The 24,459-nt window shown below is 41.0% G+C and overlaps 1 protein-coding gene across 1 annotated transcript in view; it reads left to right on the forward strand.

Moving 5' to 3' along the window:
- Positions 1-24,459, forward strand: part of LOC117963791 (von Willebrand factor A domain-containing protein 5B1-like) — a 53,801-nt gene that overhangs the window by 13,076 nt on the left and 16,266 nt on the right. The window contains exons 3-9 of the mRNA XM_059001772.1: positions 264-483; positions 1,036-1,190; positions 1,284-1,415; positions 5,968-6,092; positions 10,062-10,238; positions 14,024-14,134; positions 19,619-19,821. Of these exons, the coding sequence (XP_058857755.1) occupies positions 264-483; positions 1,036-1,190; positions 1,284-1,415; positions 5,968-6,092; positions 10,062-10,238; positions 14,024-14,134; positions 19,619-19,821 (1,123 nt within the window). The remainder of the gene's footprint in view (positions 1-263; positions 484-1,035; positions 1,191-1,283; positions 1,416-5,967; positions 6,093-10,061; positions 10,239-14,023; positions 14,135-19,618; positions 19,822-24,459) is intronic.

Raw genomic sequence — 24,459 nt, forward strand, 5'->3', positions numbered from 1 at the left:
TGACATCGACAGCGCAGCTCATTCGAGAGATAACACGCCTACAGAAAGTGGAGCAGTCCACCTTGTGTGGAAAGTGACTAGAGTTCTGTACAGGTTGTGCACAATGTATGTTGAGCCAGTAATAGTGTCACTAGTTTTAGAATCTCAGTGCGATTCACCTAGATAAGTATATTTGCCTAACTGTGCTGGTAAAAATGTTTTAGTTCAACAGAAATAAACTCTTCTGAAATAAATAAACAAGTGTGTTGTTCATGTCGTTGCAGGACACATTGTTTTAGATGAAGACCTTGAACGGACGGTATTAGTGGTAAACTTGGGTGTAATTCCTCCATTAGAAACAGTTACTGTGCTGGTGAGCACATCCTCGGAGCTTAATACACTGCCCAACGGTGCGATCAAGGTGGTCTTCCCTGCAGTCTGTACCCCCCAGGTCCAGCAGTGTGGGAATGAAGAACCAAGCTCCACAGAAAACCCCTTTCAAAAGTAAGAATGGGTCCCACTTTATTGTGAGCGTTATTCCAGACATTGTGACTTTACAGGACGTTTCAGGATTATCCATGTCATGAATCTTACTTGTTGTTCACTGCCGTAAGCTACAATGTTCTCAAACGTGCAGTCATGAAAGAAACATGTTACAGCATATGTGTTTTCAATTTGAAACATCCTAGTACTGTAAAGGTTAAGGAGATCTCTGTTTGCGAGCTTTGTTTTTAGGTAATGTTGCACTTCAATCCAGTCCGGGCCTTGTGGTAATCACTTACAAAGAGTCCTTCAGTAGAGTACCATAGCAAAAGCATGGCAATGTGGAATAAAGAATAGTGAATGCATGGTAAAGCATAAGTAAGCATTGTAAAGCACAGAGAGCTGTGGTAAATGCATGGGAAAAGCATGGGAAAACTTTACTGTGAAAATGTACTGTGGTAAACTTTTAAAAGGTATACTCACATACAAAAGCACACTTCTCAGCTGAATCATATCAGCCATGTGGTGTACAGTGCCAGGAATTGATGCTATTCTATTTCACCACTTCTCCAGCAAGGACAGACATCACTGTGCGCTCGGCCCTCACGATCAGACTGCGAGCAGCAGCCAGCTGTGTCTCTCGTGGCTCCTGGAGGATGAACCCATCAACTCTATAGACTATGATTTTACCTTTCATCTGGAGATCAAAGGGCCGTGCGTTTTAGCAGGTCAGAACACAGCATGTACCATACAGCAGTCATTGAGCTTGGAAATAAACTGTCCTTTGCCATTGCGTACTAACAGCTTGTATTTCTCCACAGGTGTGGAAAGTCCGAGCCATGCAATCCGAGCAGACGCTGACCCCTCCGCTCACTCCGCCAGCAGTGTGGTCATCACACTGGCTGACAAATACACCTATGACAAGCCAGTGGAGATTCTCATTTATCCCAGTGGTGTGTATATTAACCATCTCCTGTTGATTGCCATGTTTCTTCCTCATGGTAAAGGTGGTATGGAGGCGACCAGTTTAGGCAGCCCTTCTTAAATGAGAAGATAGTTCAAGTCTAGTGTTGCATGCTGTGCCAATCTGATTTGCTAGTTTATCAATATAAAGAGTTGAACATTTTTTACAATAAAAGATGGAAACAAAGTTAGTGGTTTGGCTGTCGAACTTACTGGGGGATATTGATTTTTGTCCAGGAAGCCCTCAATCTCCTGCTTCCCCTGAACTAAGTGTCTTTATTAGTGCAAGACTATTCTCTAATTCCACTGATCTGACCCACAGGGAACAGCTGTACTAGTGCAAGACTATTCTCTAATTCCACTGATCTGACCCACAGGGAACAACTGTTCTTCTAATAGCAAACAAGTGCTAGGCCAGCCAGCCAGCCAGTCCAATCAATATCCCTGGTATCACTCAGACAGGCTGTTACAGTTACAACAACACTGAGCTATAGGACCAGCTAAGCTAAACATTGTGCAGAATTAGCAACTAGAATGTAAATATATATATATATATATATATATATATATATATATATATATATATATATATATATATATATATATATATATGCATTCTTTTATTCTAACAAGTCATATGTACATATCCAATTTGAATGAATTTTTAAACTACTGCTTGAGAGACAACAAGGATTGAACATCAGAAAATGTGTCTGAATTTCCTTCTTGTTCATCTGTATGGCTCTTTTAGGCAAAAAAAAGATGCACATCTCTGCCATAATTGTTTCTATTATGTATACAGTATGAATCCAATTTCAAATCAGATCTACTCTACACTATATTGGCTTTATAGTGTGTGTGTTCTATCCTTTATCAAGGGGGGACATGAGACAGACTCTGTTTATAACCCTCTTTCTATGCACATTTAGAAATATCATATTTGTTTGGTAATTTGACTAATTTGATCATTTGAGGTGGAGGACTCAGGACACGTACTCGAGTCACAATTTTCATGATTCGGACTCGGACTCGGACTCTGTGATCCGAGATCGAGATCTGGACTCCGACCTGTCTCGTTGACTCTGAGACTTGGACTTGACTTGTGACTTTCTGACTTTTTGTTTTTTTTAATGCAATCATGTTTCTATTAATCTATACTTTGTATTACCTGGAAAAAACTAGCAAGTACTGTAGCCTTAATATTTACATACTAAACAGCGTGTATTACTACAGCATATGAGATACAGTACATCTGTATTGCTGTGCGCATGCTGTGCGCATGCTGTGCGCATGCTCTGCAGCACGGGGTCTGGCAGATCCACATGCACTGTGAAAATAGTGTCAAGTAGTGTTTCTCCTGGTGGTGCAGCTCCGCTTTAAAAACTACAGTGTCAGCAAAGCTAAACATTTAGTAAACTGCAAATTGTGATCGGTGTATTACTGATAAGCATGGTACAACATCTAACTTCAACAGACACCTGAGTCGTTTGTACCCAGAGAGGCAAGTAGGGTTTAACTTAAACTATTACTTTCCTACGAATTATATATTTTATGAAGGAATTACTAATATTAACCATTTTTTTATTGTATTAATAAAACATATCGATAATATATCTGGATGCTTATAAACCGCGTATTTACATCTTTAGTAGTATGTCTTATACTATAAGTTATATATACACAGTCAGCACACATATACAACCCTATAATATTTTGACTTCAGTGACAGGAACACAAAAAAGATACAATGTCAAAAATACACAATAGATGAAAGGACTGTGTTTTAAAATAAGTAGGCTTCCCTTTAAATGTACTGTAGTTGGTTTTGTTGGTACAGTACTATATTTTCAACAGAAGTATTTTAATTCAGAAAGATATGATTCTGAAAATATCACTTGCCAAAAGAGATGACTGTGGACACGTGGACTGTAATACAGTACATACTTTTAAATCCGATGTAGTGTTAGAAAGTGGTACATCGTAAGAATGTGGTATGCCTACCAAAACTTGACCCGTGTCATGTCAGAAAGCGATACGCTGTCACATCGAAAGTGGTATACTATTAACAACAATGTATAAGACTGGAAAATATGACATATTCAATTTTAAAAGATGCAAAAGACCGAAAACAGCATAACGTACCAGATTTGAATGGGCGCTTCCGTGCTCTATTAGCAGAAGTTGTTTAGACATGCGCGAGCAAGCGCGGTGCACTGAGTACCACGTTTTACTGTGTACCTGAAAATAACACTACACCAGTACGTATTGTAGCAGCATGTAAAATTCCCCATTAATGACCCAACAGCAAAATTAAATCAAAATGTTACCCATACACAGAACTGCGTGAAATGTAAAAGGCAATGCAATTTAGCAAAAAGATTAAAAAAACACCAGTTTCCAGAATTAAAACAGTATCCAAAGTCAATCTCCAAAGTTGCAGAATATAGTGCTCAATAAGGCCCTAATGTCACAGTTCACTTGCAAATGAAAATGCACAAAAGCAACTAAAGATCACAGATTTAAAAAAAAGCATCACAGTATCTAAAACTGTTTAATGATTAACTGTTACATTACCCTAGCTTGTCTCGTTCAGTTTGGAGGGACGGTCTGATCTAGGCAGGGTCTTGGTGGTGCCATACACCTTCCACTTCTTAATAATCGTCTTGACCGTGCTCCAAGGGATATTCAAGGCCTTTGATATTTTTTATACCCATCCCCTGATCTGTGCCTTTCGACAACTTTGTCCCGGAGTTCTTTTGAAAGCGCCTTGGTGCTCATGGTTGAGTCTTTGCTTTGAAATGAACTACCCAGTAGAGGGAACCTACAGGAACTGCTGAATTTATCCTGAAATCATGTGAATCACTACAATTTAACACAGGTGGAGGCCACTTAACCTGGAGGGTGGACACTTATCCCACCAAGTAATTTCAGTTTTTATTTTTAATACATTTTCTACAAATTTCTAGAATTTTTTTTCACTTGGAAGTTGTTGGGTAGGATGTGTAGATAAATGAAAAAAAAAACTATTTTAATGCATTTCAATTCCAGGCTATAAGGCAACAAAAGATGAAAATTTGGAACGGGGGTGTAGACTTTCTATAGACACACACACACACACACATATATTGTGAAAGATTTCACCTGTTTCCAAAGTTCAATTGCCCTTTTTCAGCAGACCCAGACCCAGAAATTGAAGTTTTAAGCACTTTTGTGCAATGTTTGGGACTCTGACTCGGGACCTTGGAGCTTGGGACTCTGACTCGAGACCTTGGAGCTTGGGACTCTGACTCGAGACCTTGGAGCTTGGGACTCTGACTCAGGACCTTGGAGCTTGGGACTCTGACTCGAGACCTTGGAACTTGGGACTCTGACTCGGGACCTTGGAGCTTGGGACTCTGACTCGAGACCTTGGAACTTGGGACTCTGACTCGAGACCTTGGAGCTTGGGACTCGGACTCAGGACCTTGGAGCTTGGGACTCTGACTCGAGACCTTGGAACTTGGGACTCTGACTCGAGACCTTGGAGCTTGGGACTCGGACTCAGGACCTTGGAGCTTGGGACTCTGACTCGAGACCTTGGAACTTGGGACTCTGACTCGGGACCTTGGAGCTTGGGACTCGGACTCAGGACCTTGGAGCTTGGGACTCTGACTCGAGACCTTGGAACTTGGGACTCTGACTCGGGACCTTGGAGCTTGGGACTCGGACTCAGGACCTTGGAGCTTGGGACTCTGACTCGAGACCTTGGAGCTTGGGACTCTGACTCGGGACCTTGGAGCTTGGGGCTCAGACTCGGGACCTTGGAGCTTGGGACTCTGACTCAAGACCTTGGAGCTTGGGACTCTGACTCGGGACCTTGGAGCTTGGGACTCTGACTCGAGACCTTGGAGCTTGGGACTCTGACTCGAGACCTTGGAGCTTGGGACTCTGACTCGAGACCTTGGAGCTTGGGACTCTGACTCAGGACCTTGGAGCTTGGGACTCTGACTCGAGACCTTGGAGCTTGGGACTCTGACTCGAGACCTTGGAGCCTGGGACTCTGACTCGGGACCTTGGAGCTTGGGACTGGGACTCGAGACCTTGGAGCTTGGGGCTCAGACTCGGGACCTTGGAGCTTGGGGCTCAGACTCGACGACTTTAGACTTATGGGTTTGACTCAAACTCGACTTGGACTCGAAGACCAGTGACTTGACTCCAGCTCTGCTTTTTTGTTGCAAAGTGAATTCAGAGAGCTCTAATAACAGTTTTGGTGCACACAGCTACCCAATGCAGCAACATCATTGAGGAAAGCACAACAGCATGAGATAATACTGTTTATACAACCACTTGGAAAATGTCATAGATTGTATTGGCTGGCAGTTATTCCCTAGGCGTGTAATAATCTCCTGGTCACTGCAGTTTCAAGCCATATGTGCAATAACACAGTCCAGAGTGTCCAGTCGTACTGATCGTATGCATACCTTGTGCCTCACGGTGTGTATGAATGAGCTCACACAATGGGTTGCCATTATTACTGTATTATTCCCCCTGTCTGCTCTTCAGAGCCCCACATGCCTCACATCCTTACGGAAGAGGGGGACCTGACACCAGAAGAGTATGAGGAGCACCTCAAAGGACGCAGTGATTTTATTAAAGGAACCAAAACAGATTCAAGCTGTGAGAAGAAGGTACAATACAATAAACTCTCTATCTATCTGTCTATCTATCTATCTGTGTGAAGGGCCTTCTATTCTATATGTATTTATCTTTACAAAGGAATTTGGCGTATCTACAATACCGTATTTATCAAAACACACATTTTAAAATGACATGTGGAGATAGTCCAAAGTTCGGAAAACAGATGGTAGGTTAATAATACTTTGAAGTTGGTTCCAGGCTCAGTAAATGATATTCAGATGAATAAAGTGGGTAGAAAATGTAATACAAATCTGAAATTTAACTGACATTGTCAGTGCCATCAGTGTCCAGGGCTAATTAATGTGAAACATGGGACGTACACTGCTGTGCAAAAGTCTTAGACACGTTGCATTTTTCTACTCTGATGCATTATGAGCATCAACAATTTACTCAAAGCCTCCACTAGTGTTTTCTACTATTATAATAACCTTGATTGCATAAAGAAGGAAAAACATTGAGTGAAATAGCTCGCATCACTCGATTTTCAAGGTGTGGTATTCAAAGCATAATCAACAAGTACAGAGAAACATCATCTGTAATTGACAAACCCAGGACTGGAAGACCCAAAAAGCTGTCTAACAAGGATTAGCAATACTTGAAGATAATATCCTTGTGGAATAGAAAGAAGATAAATGTTGAATTGACAACAGAACTGGCAGAAGGCACAGGTGTCATTGTCCATCAAATCAACAGTACGAAGGTCACTCTTGAAATCAGGACTTAAAGGATGGGATGCAGTAAGAATACCTTTATTAAGAAAGGGGAACAAGACTAAAAGGCTAAAATATGCACAAGAACACAGAAATTGGACTATGAAACAATGGTCAAAGGTGCTTTGGACTGTTAATGGATGGACAACAACACCTGTGCCTTCTGCCAGTTCTGTGGTCAATTCAACGCTTGTCTTCATTCTATTCCTTAAGGATGTTATCTTCAAGTATTGCTCATCCTTGTTAGACAGCTTTTTGGATCTTCCTGTCCTGGGATTGTCAATTACAGATAATGTTTCTCTGTACTTATTGATTATGCTTCGGATACCACACCTTGAAAATCAAGTGATGTGAGCTATTTCACTCAATGTTTTTCCTTCTTTAAGTCAAGGTTGCTATAATACTAGTGGAGGCTTTGAGTAAATTGTTGATGCTCATAATGCATCAGAGTAGAAAAATGCAACATGTCTAAGACTTTTGCACAGCAGTGTATGTAGAAAATGCTACAGCTTGGAAAGGAATGCTCAACTTTTGTGGAGCATTTTGTGACTAAGCAATTATGCTGCCATAGTAACAATTGTTTTTGTGTTACTGTAGTTGCTGAAGTGTGGACGGCACTCTGTGTCAGCATTGTACTCCAGGAGACTTCTGCAGAGTTATACTGCAATCCACAGTCAGTCAGTCAGTTACACACACACACAGACTGAATATGGAAAACACTGCAATACAATGACAAAAAGAAGTATGAATTTATATCACAGTACCATCCAAAAACACTATAGTTTCCTATAGTATTGTAACAAGCAACTCTGATTATGTTAAGTTTAAGTTAGAGGTGCAATTGGCAACAGTGGCAGGGTAGGGGCCCAGCACAAGTAATCTTTGTACATAGTTGTACATATTTTTAAGTTCCTCAGGGATGGGGTTAACATGTGTACTCGATGGTCAATTAGACCCAGTCAGCAAATATAACAGAAGCCAACCTTTGTTCTAGGGCTCAGATAGTTTAGAGAAGGGCTGGGAGGGAGCAGCAGGTATAACAGAAGCCAGCCTTTGTTCTAGAGCTCAGATAGTTTAGAGAAGGGCTGGGAGCAGCAGTTATAACAGAAGTCAGCCTTTGTTCTAGGGCTCAGATAGTTTAGAGAAGGTCTGGGAGGCAGCAGCAGGTATAACAGAAGCAAGGCCTTGTTTTTGAGCTCAGATAGTTTAGAGAAGGGCTGGGAGCAGCAGTTATAACAGAAGTCAGCCTTTGTTCTAGGGCTCAGATAATTTAGAGAAGGACTGGGAGGGAGCAGCAGGTATAACAGAAGCAAGACCTTGTTTTTGAGCTCAGATAGTTTAGAGAAGGGCTGGGAGCAGCAGATATAACAGAGAAGCCAGCCTTTGTTCTAGGGCTCAGATAGTTTAGAGAAGGGCTGGGAGGGAGCAGCAGGTATAACAAGCCAGCCTTTGTTCTAGAGCTCAGATAGTTTAGAGAAGGTCTGGGAGGCAGCAGCAGGTATAACAGAAGCAAGGCCTTGTTTTTGAGCTCAGATAGTTTAGAGAAGGGCTGGGAGCAGCAGTTATAACAGAAGTCAGCCTTTGTTCTAGGGCTCAGATAATTTAGAGAAGGACTGGGAGGGAGCAGCAGGTATAACAGAAGCAAGACCTTGTTTTTGAGCTCAGATAGTTTAGAGAAGGGCTGGGAGCAGCAGATATAACAGAAGTCAGCCTTTGTTCTAGAGCTCAGATAGTTTAGAGAAGGGCTAGGAGGGAGCAGCAGGTATAACAGAAGTCAGCCTTTGTTCTAGAGCTCAGATAGTTTAGAGAAGGGCTAGGAGGGAGCAGCAGGTATAACAGAAGTCAGCCTTTGTTCTAGGGCTCAGATAGTTTAGAGAAGGGCTGGGAGCAGCAGGTAGCCTGGGCTTGGGTGCCTCTTTATTTTGTATTTAGTTTTGATTGATTTGTTTAACCCTTTTTGTTTCTTTATTTTCTTGCTACTGTGTGTGAGAAGCACTGAATTGCTGCTCCTGCACTAGCCAGCCTTGAGCATCCAGCTGTGCTACCACAGCAACCAATTTCATAATTAATATCAAACAATCAACAATAATCAATTACTCTATTATTCAGAACCAGGGAGCAAAACAATGACTCTTCACAAAAGCCTTCAAATAGAATAGAAACATGCATGTGTGTATTATTAAGTATATGCATGATAAACCTGTGATATGTATTCATTCTAAAATAGACTGTGACATTTCTCATTGCAAAACAAAAACAGTTTAGTCTAGCAACACGTAAGGAAAGCATGTGTTACTGGGTAGCTAGTTATCTGAGTCTTGAGGCTCGAAATAGGGCACCAGAGGCATATATCAATTAAAGAGGCTTGCAAAATAAAAGCCATAGTGATCAAAAGTCAATTAATTGAACACTAAGCCCTAATAATTACCAATGCCAAGTTGATCGACAATCATTTGAGAGAACGGTTTCCGGAAATTACATGTTTCAAGTTGCGGGTGATAAGTGGCCTTGTTGACATAAATCTGTCTGTCTGAAGATATTTTCATTGCATCATTAATCTTTTGTAATGCAGATAATATTCACTGAAACTGATCAAATAAAAGAAAGACAGAGGGCTGTTTCACCTTTCTGCAACTCCAACTTTCAGAATTCCTGCTTTAAATTTTCTAAAGGGACCCTCTCTTGTGTGTCCCTTACGACTGGTTTCACAGATGTGGAATAGCATTAATCTCAGCTGTATAGTAACACATAACTAATACAAACATTCCTGTCCATCTTTTCTAATATATAATACCATCAATTCATAGATATCACATTGTCCTATATGAAAAATGCGCATACTTGTTTTTTAATGGTAAACTTTACTGTTTCCATGCTGCACGTCCTCTTGTGTTGCTTCTGGGAGTTCTTGTAGGAAAAACAATTCAGAGCATTTCGTTTTCATTATCAAACTCCCAGAACCTTGATGTTTTTCATAGGGGAAAATCTGACCTACAAAATGATGGCAATATATATGGGTGAGATTTATTTTGATCTTTAAGGGGTGGTTTCATAGACCCTGATGAACACTAATCCTAGACTATCTTACCTGAGATGACATTAGCTAGTCCTAGATTAGTGCTAGTCTTTAAATGTAAGGCAAATGTAAAAGTATAGCAGTATTTTGATTCACTGTGGTTTTGATCAATTGAATGACTACCTTGTGTTTTTTCCAGGTTTTAACAAGCTCTCATTATTTGTAATTTACAGACAGAAATCATCAGGAAACGTCTACACAAGGACATCATCCACAACCCAGTCGTCATGTTAAACTTCTGTCCTGATTTAAAGGATCTTCCTCCAGATCTCAAGAAGGTGCAGGGAGAGTTTATCTTTCTCATTGACAGAAGTGGAAGCATGAGTGGAGTGAACATCAGCCGTGTTAAGGTAATGTTTAAGGCTGCAATCAGTTCTAAGGGCCTGCAGCATATGTTTTACTATACAGGAGTCATTGTTCTGTTTGTCACACAGGCACACAACCGTCACGTTGTCACACATTCCAACGAAGAGCAGCCAGACTAATCGTAGAGCTTAAAAGAATGCATTTAGCCTGGAACAAAGAAGAATTCTTTATACAATCTTAAAAGGAGTTGACAAAGTTATCCATAGCCAATACATTATGTGCATCACAGAAACCAAGACCAGAGGACAAGGTTAGAAATGAAGTGGAGATAGAGGGTAGGAGGCACTTCTTCACTCAGAAAGGGTATGGAATGGAATACCTAATCACCATGCCATTGATGCTGAATCACTGACACATTTTGAGATTAATCAGCCAATAGCAATTCTTTAAAGTAAGAACATAAGAAAATGTACCAACAAGAGGAGGCATTCAGCCCATCAGTGCTCGTCTGGTTAGATGTTATTTGCAAATACATTCATGAGAAACCTTGACAGTCTCTTTATTACCTAATCCTTTTTATAGCTAAAAGATCTAGCCAACAATGTAGCAGAAAATGAAACTCCTAAATATGATAAATCCAGAAAAAGAGATTTGATATGGTGTGGTAAGGATGACTGGTGCAGTGCAAAAAGAGTATAATGTCCAGGCTGCCGTTTCCCAATAATAACAATATTTATTACAATCCAACAGAAAGTTCAAAAAGTAATCCAAAAATGAAATAATAATAAGCCCCACTACCAATCGATGGTATTGGGGCCAAATAACAAAAAGGTTCAAAGTCCAAAAAGTAAACAAAAAGCCACAATCCTCCGTGCACGAAAACTGTGCTCTTTTCCTCCGGGGATCGTGGTGCGTGCACTGTGCGGTGTTGTGCTGTGTGGTGAGGGGCGTGCTCTGGGGTGAATGCTGGCTCTCCGGCTACAGCCTCCCGTCCTCCTGCTCCTCTAGTAAAACACAAACAGACACGTAACACAAAGGTAAACAAAACACTAGCTCCGGCTGGTCATTCTCACTTTCTCAGCGCAGGGGGAGGTTTTGACGTAGCTGCTTCCCCTTTGTACCCAGCAAACTCCTCCCTGCAGTCAATGCGTCGCCATGGTTTCTCCAATAGAGGGCTGCCCCGCAGCTGACTGCAATGGAATCGTCCTGAGTACTTGCAGCTACGCGCCCCTCCTAATATGGTCACCTTCCGGTTTCCACCTACCACCGAGGTGGTAGATCTAGGAGGCAGCGTACCTTCCCCCTTACACAGCGCCCTTTCTAATTGGGAGGGAGATTTACAGCATCGATCCTTTCTCTCTTCATCACATATGGGTTGAGGTATTTTAACAATGGACAGGTACCTTAGGCCAAATATTCAAAGATTTTGTGAATTTATGCAACTTTTGTGCAACTGTACTTGATTTCCATTACATGAGAGTAGATGTTAAAACTTCATGTTGATTTGAACTCGGTTCTCGCCAAGATAAGCACCAACTAAGATGTAGCTTTACTGTAAACTAATGTGATCCATCTGCGTCTCCATCCATTTGCGTTGCCTTTCATCTGATGATGTAGATATCCTTCTGCCTGGTGTTGATGGCTGAAGTGTAATGCTGGCTCCAGGGATCAGCTTATTTTGCCTCCCCCGCGCATCGACACACACAACGGCTGCGATGCTGGCTCCGGGGATCAACCACAGTGCGGTCTCCCCAGCGCATCAGCATGACAACCGTCTGGATTGAGTTAAGTAGGGTACATCTCTGGGGTCTTCAAGTGGGCACCTTCCATCCTCGGTGTTTCGTCGACTAGCCCATGACACCTCAAGAGGGCTCGACGGTGATTCTGGCGTCTCGACATCACCCCCCTCCGTCCCCCACTGAACTCAACCCAGCTTACTTACCCGTACATCAACGTTTCTTTCTTTCTATTGTGCTTGAGATCCCCAACCAGAATCTTTTCGTCTCAACCACAGCCAGTTGCTGCTCCTCTCTGCTGCTTCAAATAAGTTATTCACTGTGCAACACAACTCTTGGCCACTGAATCTGACGGCTCTGAGAAACTGGGTTGTAGAGTGTGCCACAAATCCTTGACAACCCACCTCCACTGGGTAAACCTGGACTCTCCATCCTCGCTGTTCCGCTTCAGCAGCTAGTTGAGTGTACCACGGTTTTTTCCTCTCATACGCCTCATCTACAGCATCCTCCCATGGCACTGTTAACTCTACCAGGTGAACAAGGCATGTTGATCCAGACCACAAGACAATATCTGGTCGAAGGTTAGTGGTGGCAATCTCAGGTGGAAAAATAAGCCGTTGACCAACATCTGCCAGCACTTTCCAGTCTCTAGCAGCTCCAGGCATTAGCTTATTTTGTCTCTCCAGTGCATCAGCCCACACAATGGCTGCAATGCTGGCTCCGGGGATCAACCACAATGCGGTCTCCCCAGCGCATCAACATGACAACCGTCTGGATTGAGCTAAGTAGGGTAAATCTCTGGGGTCTTCAAGTGGGCACCTTCCATCCTCGTGTTTCGTCTTGCATTATGACTCTGTGACATTCAAAAGAGTTGCATGTAAATTGCTAATATCGCAAGGTTGGGGAAATAAATACATTTAAATTAATCTTAACAGGAAATGACTACTCAGACTAAACCCAAATGAGGCAGGTGTGTTTGCGTACGAGGTGAGACAGCGGCTCAAAGATTCAAAAGCACAGAAAGGGCAGCTTTACTGAAGAGGAGATTCGAATAATAGCTGACTAAAAGAAAAAGAATAAAAATAAGATTTGGCACTAAACAACGTGAACCGTATTACAAATGGTACCACGCGATTACTGCGTCACTATAGTTTACATATTAAAAATAATGATCATTAAATTAGTTTTTATATTTTTAAATACATTCAAATGCTTCCAGAACAAGACAAACCTGTCCTGTCTCGGCACTACATCAATGAGAAATGTCTAATTACACTACACAGTTAAAGTATGAACTAATATAATTCTAATGCTTTTTAATATATAGAGGCTGTGTAATTGTGTGCTATAGTTGCTGTCCCAGCTTTCACCCATTCCCCAGATAACGTAAATACTGTTTCAACTGATAATAAAAACAGATATTATGTTTTGATATTTGAGTAAAGAAAAACTATTCATTTTGTTTTTTTTTCAGTTCTCGCACAGTTCTTGCACTAAAGCTAATTTAAACAACGCTGAGAGTGAGCTCCAAGCTCCCTCTTGATAGGAGTGAATCGTATTTAAATAGTATTTCATTTGTTTGCGAATTATTTTAGTGAAGTCAAATACATGCAACAAATTTGTCCAACAACATTGTGATTTGCGGAAAACATATTTTTTGAATTTCACACTTGTAGGTGAACTTGCAAAATGATTCACAACTCCTCCTCCAGAGATGAGTAAAATACATGAGCAAGGTTTAAATTTCACTCGCAGGCACAACTTTTTCTTAAGGCAGAATTGAGGGGAAACAATCCCTGCAACTGCCCTTGTGAAACTTGCATCCCTTTAGAATATCTGGCCCCTTGTTTCCACTGAATTGTTACAACTGGATTTCCCATATTCTGAATTTGAGTGAATTCTGCCCACTGTTGTTTGAAGAATCTTATTAACCCAGCAAGGGCACTCAACGCACGGTCCCAGGTCCCTCGTGGTACTGCACTGGCAAGGGCATTCAATGCACGGTCCCAGGTCCCTCGTGGTACTGCACTGGCAAGTACATTGTAATCACTAAATCAATCTGTTTTTATTGCGTTTGCCAATGTTTCCCACAGGATGCCATGGTCGTGATTCTGAAGAGCCTCACTCCAGCCTGCCTGTTCAATATAATAGGATTCGGCTCAACTTTCAAAACCCTCTTCCCAGCCAGTCAGAACTACAATGAAGTAAGTGCCCATTCATTGCCATTGTAATAAAACAGAACATCTGTGAGGTGTCTTGGCAAGAATACCTATACAAAAGTTTACCACAGTAAATTTGCAGGTTCCCCATGCTTTGTCCATGGTTCTACTATGCATTCACCATAGTTTGCCATGTTTTTTCAATGATCTTTACCATAGTATGGGATTTACAATGCTTACCTGTGCTTTACCTAGCTGTCATGATGATGTATTACACTGTGCTGTGCTTTAAGAGCATAAGATCAGTCTATGACAGGGTGAGGCACACCAACGAGGCTTCAAATGACATTTTAAATGGCTTTTTTACATTTCCTTATTTTATGGTGTTTCTACTCATTCTATCTGGTTCTGGGTTCTCCAATATCAATGTATTCTATGTTTACCTGGCTTTGAGCTTGTCTGGAGAATTGACAGCCTAAACCTCCATTCCATTCAAATCATGTGACAGTGTGACTCTGCCAGCCCCACTCACATTGATCGCTTGTCACCTTTCTCAGCTCTGCTGGTAACGAGTGAAATTGAAAGGCCATTGTGTCACATGATTGGAATGGAATGAGGAAGCCTGTTCTGTCCAAAGCAATTTTCCAGACAAGCTCACAGACATGTGAAGACAGATATAGAGAAGCATGAAATAATATGGGATAAATAGAACCTAGAGCTACTCAACAAAGTAAAAGGAAGCTATTTGTGTAAATCCTGTTTGTATAAATCCTCTGTTTGTGTAAATCCTCTGTTTGTTTGTGTAAATCCTCTGTCTGATTGTGTAAATCCTGTGTTTGTTTGTGTAAATCCTCTGTTTGTGTAAATCATCTGTTTGTGTAAATCCTGTGTTTGTATAAATCCTCTGTCTGTTTGTGTAAATCCTGTGTTTGTATAAATCCTCTGTCTGTCTGTGTAAATCCTGTGTTTGTGTAAATCCTCTATTTGTGTAAATCCGGTGTTTGTGTAAATCCTCTGTCTGTTTGTATAAATCCTCTGTTTGTTTGTGTAAATCCTCTATTTGTGTAAATCCTGTGTTTGTATAAATCCTCTGTTTGTTTGTGTAAATCCTCTATTTGTGTAAATCCTGTGTTTGTATAAATCCTCTGTTTGTTTGTGTAAATCCTCTATTTGTGTAAATCCTGTGTTTGTATAAATCCTCTGTCTGTTTGTATAAATCCTCTGTTTGTTTGTGTAAATCCTCTATTTGTGTAAATCCGGTGTTTGTGTAAATCCTCTGTCTGTTTGTGTAAATCCTGTGTTTGTTTGTGTAAATCCTCTGTTTGTTTGTGTGGCTCTGTGACTCAGCTCTTGCCTGACCACCATCGCTCATCCTGTCCCACAATCCTGTAGGTCGTACCACGGTGCCTGCTATTGCTTTATTTATTCATAATGTAAATGCCTTCATTAATATTGCAGTTCTGGATTACCTGATTAATTGAGGGTTACGAGGTGACATGAAGATGGATGATACCTTTGAGCTGTATATTCTAAAGCATTTGCATTCTAGTATAAGACGTTCCACATATATACCAGCATTGCTTCTTGAATATGCACCTTTTTCTGACAAATTCTTATTTTTTAAAATTACATATTAGCTACACATGCCATTTCAATATGTGTTGTACCCTTCCCTTTGTAAATTTACAGTCATTCTGAAGGGTCCAGGTTCTGTTACTCCAATACTGAATTGAGGGTCATCGCTTCAAATGTCATTCAAATTGCTTTTTGTTTTTTACATTTCCCTTACTATTTTACAGTGTTAGCAATCATTCTGTCGTTCTGAGTTCTGTGGTTCCTATTTCTCACTAAATCTGCCATTACCTGACTAGGCTTGCTTTGGGCTTGTCTGGAGTATCCTTAGTGCCAGGTGTGAGGGTCAGACCCTCCCTGTAATATTAAATGCTATTGTTATTGTTATTCTACTTGTGATAGAGCCGTGGTTTATTATGTATCGTGCATGTTGTTGATCAAGTGTATTTGATATGTGACGGTGTATTGCTGTATTTAGATTAGGACGCTTCTTGATGAAGTTGCCTTAGCTATACATGTGGGACAAGGGTTTTGTTATCACCATATGTTTGGTAATCTCCAACAGAAGGGGTAATGCTAATGTTCAGTCTTTACTGGTAATAGTTAGGATCTAGAGAATAATGATGACAATGATGATAATAATAATGAGTAAACAATGGAATAATTTAATGCTTGTGTTTGGAAACAAACATGGTATTCATGCAGGTTAAACAAATACGTATAAAGATGATATTCATGCAGGTTAAACAAATACATATAAAGATGATATTCGTGCAGGTTAAACAAACAAAGGAGAAGAAACATGTTTAAAGTAGAATATATGAATGTTTATTGTAAAGGTATGGATGTTAAATTATAGAGTTTAATTGTGTATAAAATCATTCCAGGAGTACGTGTTTATTGAATAATTGATCCTGTTAGGAGCAGGCAGGCCTGGGGATTATTTAATGCTGTGTCTTTCCTTAGGACGGGATTAGGTGGTAGTGAGATTGAACCAAATCCACAGGGCACGAAACAAAAAATAAATAAATAATCACCGGGAAACAGAAGGTCAATAGTGCTTTATAAGAAGTCCAGAACAGTGTCCATGTCCCATTGCTATAGCAAACGCACCTTGTCTCTTCGGCCTCATAATCCAGAGCACAAGTGAACTCCATCGTCGCCACCGAAATACAAACATGCAGCACTGACAACACTTCCTGCTCTCTGATTCTCCACTGAAGTCTCTCCAGGTGCAGCAAAGCAACACGCTCAATCCAGCCATGCTTCCAGCATTATTCAGACCACCTCCTTCAATCTCGAAGCTCTAACAGGAGCCTCCATGTTCCTCCTGACGACTCTTCATAAATATCTGGAAACAGGGGTGCCTCGCAGCAAGCAACCTCACCCAGCAACACAAGCTTAGCAAACAGCGTAGACACAGCTCTGGGCTCCATCCTCCCAACAACGACTTCACAGGCAGGTATAAAAGAAGACAGTCCACTCACAGAAACAGCAGAGTAAACATCCGCCGCACGCATTCAATCCCTCCGTTTCCAAATCAATCTCCTCGGGATGATCTCCGGCCATGAGAGGATCTCCTCAGGACGTCTCCCTCTGGGTCTCTTGTCGCTGCCACCAACTGTAATGGGGTGATGGTCCGTGCTTACCCCCACCCACAATCACTTTATTCTCTCAGGAACACAGAGGTCTTTAGAACACAGGAAACACAACTCTGTAGTGTTTACAGGTATAAATATTTATTGTGGTACTGGATACTTCACACAAAGTATGACAACTGATGTTCACAGACTAACAGGTTGTACATACAATGACTGACATGTACGAGACAATCTCACAACTGACCACCTAATCCCCTCCTAACAGGATCAATTATTCAATAAGCACGTACAATGATTTTATACACAATTAAACTCTATAATTTAACATCCATACCTTTACAATAAACATTCATATATTCTACTTTAAACATGTTTCTTCTCCTTTGTTTGTTTAACCTGCATGAATATCATCTTTATACGTATTTGTTTAACCTGCATGAATACCATGTTTGTTTCCAAACACAAGCGTTAAACTATTTCATTGTTTACTCATTATTATTATCATCATTGTCATTATTATTCTCCAGATCCTAACTATTACCAGTAAAGACTGAACATTAGCATTACCCCTTCTGTTGGAGATTACCAAACATATGGTGATAACAAAACCCTTGTCCCACATGTATAGCTAAGGCAACTTCATCAAGAAGCGTCCTAATCTAAATACAGCAATACACCGTCACATATCAAATACACTTGATCAACAACATGCACGATACATAATAAACCACGGCTCTATCGGCAGTAGAATAACAATAACAATCATAAACACAATAACACGCTTTTGAATATTACGGTCTGACCCTCACACCAGGACAGAACAGCCTTCCTCATTCCATTCCAATCATGTGACAATGTAACTTTTCACCTCTTTTTCCACTAGCCCCACTTTACATATAGAGACAGGTAAGTGGGGCTGACAGAGCTTCACAAGCAAAACAAACATAGCAAACAAAGGCCTACCCAGCAAGTCGGCAGCCAGGACCTTGATTTGATATCTCATCCTAAGGGTGGAATCTCCAACAGCACAACATGCTGGGCGTTGGATTGAGGTCTGTCTCAGTGCACCCTCCTGAGTCACCACTTACATTTTGAAAACCGATCGCTGGCAATGATATTAGATCTTCCTCTGTTTTATGTTCAGAAAAACGATCAACATTGAGAGCTATGTAGCGAACCAAAGTGCAAGACAGGTAAGACTGAGGGAATTATTTTGTGAGCTGCCATCACTTCAAAGAGAGGTGAAGTAGGGGAAGCATGACTACGGATTTGACACAGTCGAATAGTTGAGGTAAAAACAATGGAATAGGTAGACTAGTCATGTATCTGACAATGTCTGGTGCTCTATTGTGAACATATTGTTTTTTAACTCTTTGATGTTTGTCTATTATAGTCTAAAACTGCTTGGATTTAATGTAATGTATTAATGTTCAAAATTATCATTTATAAGTTATAGGATTGCAACTGCTACTGCCCTTCAGTCTATCTGAAACACACTCTTCACAATGACTTCACAATCCCTCTACTGCCCTTCAGTCTATCTGAAACTCACTCTTCACAATGACTTCACAATCCCTCTACTGCCCTTCAGTCTATCTGAAACACACTCTTCACAATGACTTCACAATCCCTCTACTGCCCTTCAGTCTATCTGAAACACACTCTTCACAATGACTTCACAATCCCTCTACTGCCCTTCAGTCTGTCTGAAACACACTCTTCATAATGACTTCACAATCCCTCTACTGCCCTTCAGTCTATCTGAAACACACTCTTCACAATGACTTCACAATCCCTCTACTGCCCTTCAGTCTATCTGAAACTCACTCTTCACAATGACTTCACAATCCCTCTACTGCCCTTCAGTCTATCTGAAACACACTCTTCACAATGACTTCACAATCCCTCTACTGCCCTTCAGTCTATCTGAAACACACTCTTCACAATGACTTCACAATCCCTCTACTGCCCTTCAGTCTGTCTGAAACACACTCTTCATAATGACTTCACAATCCCTCTACTGCCCTTCAGTCTATCTGAAACACACTCTTCACAATGACTTCACAATCCCTCTACTGCCCTTCAGTCTATCTGAAACTCACTCTTCACAATGACTTCACAATCCCTCTACTGCCCTTCAGTCTATCTGAAACACACTCTTCACAATGACTTCACAATCCCTCTACTGCCCTTCAGTCTATCTGAAACACACTCTTCACAATGACTTCACAATCCCTCTACTGCCCTTCAGTCTTCACAATCCTGTGACGAGCACTCAATCGACTGTCACACTTTACTATTCGACTGGTCCTAATGTGAAGGGATTTTAACTACCAGCATGGTCCTCTTTGTTCAGGAGACCCTGGCTGTTGCCTGCGAGTATATCAAGAAGATCAGAGCAGATATGGGAGGAACCAACATCCTCTCTCCTCTCAACTGGATTCTGCGTCAGCCTGTGTACAGGGGACACCCTCGCCTGCTGTTCCTGTTAACCGATGGGGCTGTAAGCAACACAGGGAAGGTTATAGAACTTGTCCGCAACCATGCACGCTGCACCAGGTACAGCAAGAGTCTCTTTCCCCTTTATTCACAATGCATCATCCTGCTTCATGTCAGAGCTTACTGCTGTCCTCCTTTATTCACAATACATCATCCTGCTCCATGCCAGAGCTCACTGATGTCCTCCTTTATTCACAATACATCATCCTGCTCCATGTCAGAGCTTACTGCTGCTAACACATGGTAATGTCGGTCCACACTTTTTCACAGCATTTACTCCTGTCTTTAATTAACTCCTAAAACAGCTGTTAATTTTACAAAACTGATGTTTCATTCTCAGGGATCAAATACGCAGTTCACAGGTGCACATGAGGACCAAAATGTAAAACTGTAGATTTCATGCCATGATCTCCTAGCAACCACAGCATGGTGAATTCCTTTTGCATACGGATGAGCAGAGAGAGCTTACAGTTACAAGAGTTTGAGTGACGTGTTATTAGTGAGGTTTGCAATCTGAGTGCTCCTTTGTACAATACTTTTGTATGTTTAACCCAGATATATGTTTGTATATCTGGGTTAAGATGCTTTCACCTGAGTTCAGCAGCTGCTCTTCACTTCTAGTTGCCTGCTACAGGTATCTGTAACACAGGCTAGATCAGCCAGTGTCTTTACAGAAGTAAAAGCTAGTGCCATCTAGTGATCTGCCACTTTGGATTAACATTCGTTTTGTTTTGCTGGCATCACACAGCTGTGCTCTAGAGGATCCTGATGCAGCACACTGCTGTGCTCTATATGATCCTGATGCAGCACACTGCTGTGCTCTAGATGGTGCTGATGCAGCACACTGCTGTGCTCTAGATGGTGCTGATGCAGCACACTTCTGTGCTCTAGATGGTCCTGATGCAGCACACTGCTGTGCTCTAGATGGTGCTGATGCAGCACACTGCTGTGCTCTAGATGGTGCTGATGCAGCACACTTCTGTGCTCTAGATGGTCCTGATGCAGCACACTGCTGTGCTCTAGATGGTGCTGATGCATACTAATATAAAGACATTCGGCTGGTCTAGTATACATCACATGTGTCTATGGCAGGCAACTAAAACTGCATTAGCATTAGCAAACATGAGCTGAAGACTGCCCAAGTGTAGCCATTCCTGAAGTTACCAGGTGATGCTGCTTGATCATTTATACAATAGCCATTCATTTATTATGTAGGGACAGCACAAATCTCTCAGCCATGCATACAGAATTGTGGTATGCTGCCTAGATCACAGAACAAGAGGGTTGATAAATAACTTTGAGCAGTGCACAGTTCTCAAATGAACTCATATGGGGAATGGGTTTTGCTTTTCCGGTAATTTTCTATTTTTTCTCATAGAGATATTTTTTTAATTTGTGCTAGATCTACCAATTTGTTTACAGTATAAAATGAAACAGTTAAAATGAACCAGGGGATAGTGATGTTTTATCATACATTAAAACATTGCATTCACTGCTTTAAAACCATGACATAGCCACATTAAAGTAAGGCCATTGTTTTGTAGGTCTCACATTTATCTATGTGAGAAATGCACACATTATGGTAAAGGTGAATTGGATCTGTTTATGGAATTTATTTGAAGCTGTTAATGTAGAATATTGATCGAACACTCCTTACACTGCAATACTACACTTCCGTTCATCTATGTGAGTGTTTTAAAAAAATGTTGTATAGTGAAATATATTGTAATGAAATGTGCTCATGTCTTTAAAAAACAAGGACTAAACAGACTCAGAAGCAACTCACTTGCGTTGTTTCAACAGGAAATTTAGCATGGAAAAGAGTACCAGAGATGTTCACAGTTTAATTGCTTGCAAATGCAATGAGAAAAATACCATTACATAATGACCCCCCCCCCCCTTCCAAAACAATATCTACCAAATAGGAAGATGTATGAACTATGAAATGATGGCAACACATACTAGATTTACTGGAATTATTGTGTAATATAAAATGTATTCAAGCAACAGCACTCAGAACTGCTCAGAACAAATATAAAAAGGTAAGGGGGAAAAACCCCATGAAAGCCACTTTCTATTTAAATTGAGCTGGAAGTGCTTGTGTAAAGCATCCTGTGCTTCCCATGCTTGACAGACCTGATATGAGTGTAATTGGTATGGATGTGGTGGAATCCACTTAACAGCCAATGGGGAAGCTTGTCAAACCCAAACCCACACATTCAAATCAATGTGTTCTGTTTCCCTTCACAGTAGGCGCTCTGGCTCCCCACACAACCTAGCTAGTTTGACTCGTTTTCTTTTGCTTTACATTGGTGTACCACTGGGGGTGACACCCATTGATTTCAGATTGTTCTTTTACACACGCATCATTAGCTTGTCATTGATAAATTGCTTTCACTCTGCTGGTCCACCCACACATGATAAGAGATGGGATAGAAGGGACTTTACAGGACAGATGAAGATCCTTTCCTTTGCTTAAAGTTGTAAAGTTATACATCTTGTGCACTTCCCATCACTATATCTGAAACATATTATTTCAATTTAAATCATTGGGCACTGCATTAGGTAAAAGAAAGCCATCAGCTCTTGCTCTATCTATCAGCTCAGCAGGTCAAATATCTCTCTAGAAACGTGATCAGGTACACAAGTTTACACAGAGCAATTTCATCTGGACTCTTTTACTATGGAAAATGCATACAGCTATCATTACAAAAAAAGAAAGAAAACACAATAATGATCACTGGTCAAAAACTCGCATTTTACCTACTGAATATAATGACTCAACAAACTACGATTTGGCTTTCAAAGAGGGATTCCAGACTTGAAATGTGCATGGTTGGCATCTCAGCCCATTAAATTAAATAGAAAGGCATGATGGGATGCGAACTGCAACCATACGCTTCAAAGACTAAAGAGCAAGCTAGGAGAAGATGCATTACAAGTGCTACATATTATACAGTGAAGTAGATACAATATTTCATTTTGCCAGCAAAAGACGCTATCGTTACTTAAAAGGAAATTCATAATAAAATTAGTGGCTGTAATTGTGTAAAATTCTTTACTGTGTGATAAATAACCATGCAGTCCTAGTACAGTGCCTTGCGAAAGTATTCGGCCCCCTTGAACTTTGCGACCTTTTGCCACATTTCAGGCTTCAAACATAAAGATATGAAACTGTAATTTTTTGTGAAGAATCAACAACAAGTGGGACACAATCATGAAGTGGAACGAAATTTATTGGATATTTCAAACTTTTTTAACAAATAAAAAACTGAAAAATTGGGCGTGCAAAATTATTCAGCCCCTTTACTTTCAGTGCAGCAAACTCTCTCCAGAAGTTCAGTGAGGATCTCTGAATGATCCAATGTTGACCTAAATTACTAATGGTGATAAATAGAATCAACCTGTGTGTAATCAAGTCTCCGTATAAATGCACTTGCACTGTGATAGTCTCAGAGGTCCGTTTAAAGCGCAGAGAGCATCATGAAGAACAAGGAAAACACCAGGCAGGTCCGAGATACTGTTTTGGAGAAGTTCAAAGCCGGATTTGGATACAAAAAGATTTCCCAAGCTTTAAACATCCCAAGGAGCACTGTGCAAGCGATAATATTGAAATGGAAGGAGTATCAGACCACTGCAAATCTACCAAGACCTGGCCGTCCCTCTAAACTTTCAGCTCATACAAGGAGAAGACTGATCAGAGATGCAGCCAAGAGGCCCATGATCACTCTGGATGAACTGCAGAGATCTACAGCTGAGGTGGGAGACTCTGTCCATAGGACAACAATCAGTCGTATACTGCACAAATCTGGCCTTTATGGAAGAGTGGCAAGAAGAAAGCCATTTCTTAAAGATATCCATAAAAAGTGTCGTTTACAGTTTGCCACAAGCCACCTGGGAGACACACCAAACATGTGGAAGAAGGTGCTCTGGTCAGATGAAACCAAAATCGAACTTTTTGGCAACAATGCAAAACGTTATGTTTGGCGTAAAAGCAACACAGCTCATCACCCTGAACACACCATCCCCACTGTCAAACATGGTGGTGGCAGCATCATGGTTTGGGCCTGCTTTTCTTCAGCAGGGACAGGGAAGATGGTTAAAATTGATGGGAAGATGGATGGAGCCAAATACAGGACCATTCTGGAAGAAAACCTGATGGAGTTTGCAAAAGACCTGAGACTGGGACGGAGATTTGTCTTCCAACAAGACAATGATCCAAAACATAAAGCAAAATCTACAATGGAATGGTTCACAAATAAACATATCCAGGTGTTAGAATGGCCAAGTCAAAGTCCAGACCTGAATCCAATCGAGAATCTGTGGAAAGAACTGAAAACTGCTGTTCACAAATGCTCTCCATCCAACCTCACTGAGCTCGAGCTGTTTTGCAAGGAGGAATGGGCAAAAATTTCAGTCTCTCGATGTGCAAAACTGATAGAGACATACCCCAAGCGACTTACAGCTGTAATCGCAGCAAAAGGTGGCGCTACAAAGTATTAACTTAAGGGGGCTGAATAATTTTGCACGCCCAATTTTTCAGTTTTTTATTTGTTAAAAAAGTTTGAAATATCCAATAAATTTCGTTCCACTTCATGATTGTGTCCCACTTGTTGTTGATTCTTCACAAAAAATTACAGTTTCATATCTTTATGTTTGAAGCCTGAAATGTGGCAAAAGGTCGCAAAGTTCAAGGGG

Source organism: Acipenser ruthenus, chromosome 27, assembly GCF_902713425.1.
Source record: "Acipenser ruthenus chromosome 27, fAciRut3.2 maternal haplotype, whole genome shotgun sequence".
In the NCBI taxonomy this organism is placed as follows: Eukaryota; Metazoa; Chordata; class Actinopteri; order Acipenseriformes; family Acipenseridae; genus Acipenser; species Acipenser ruthenus.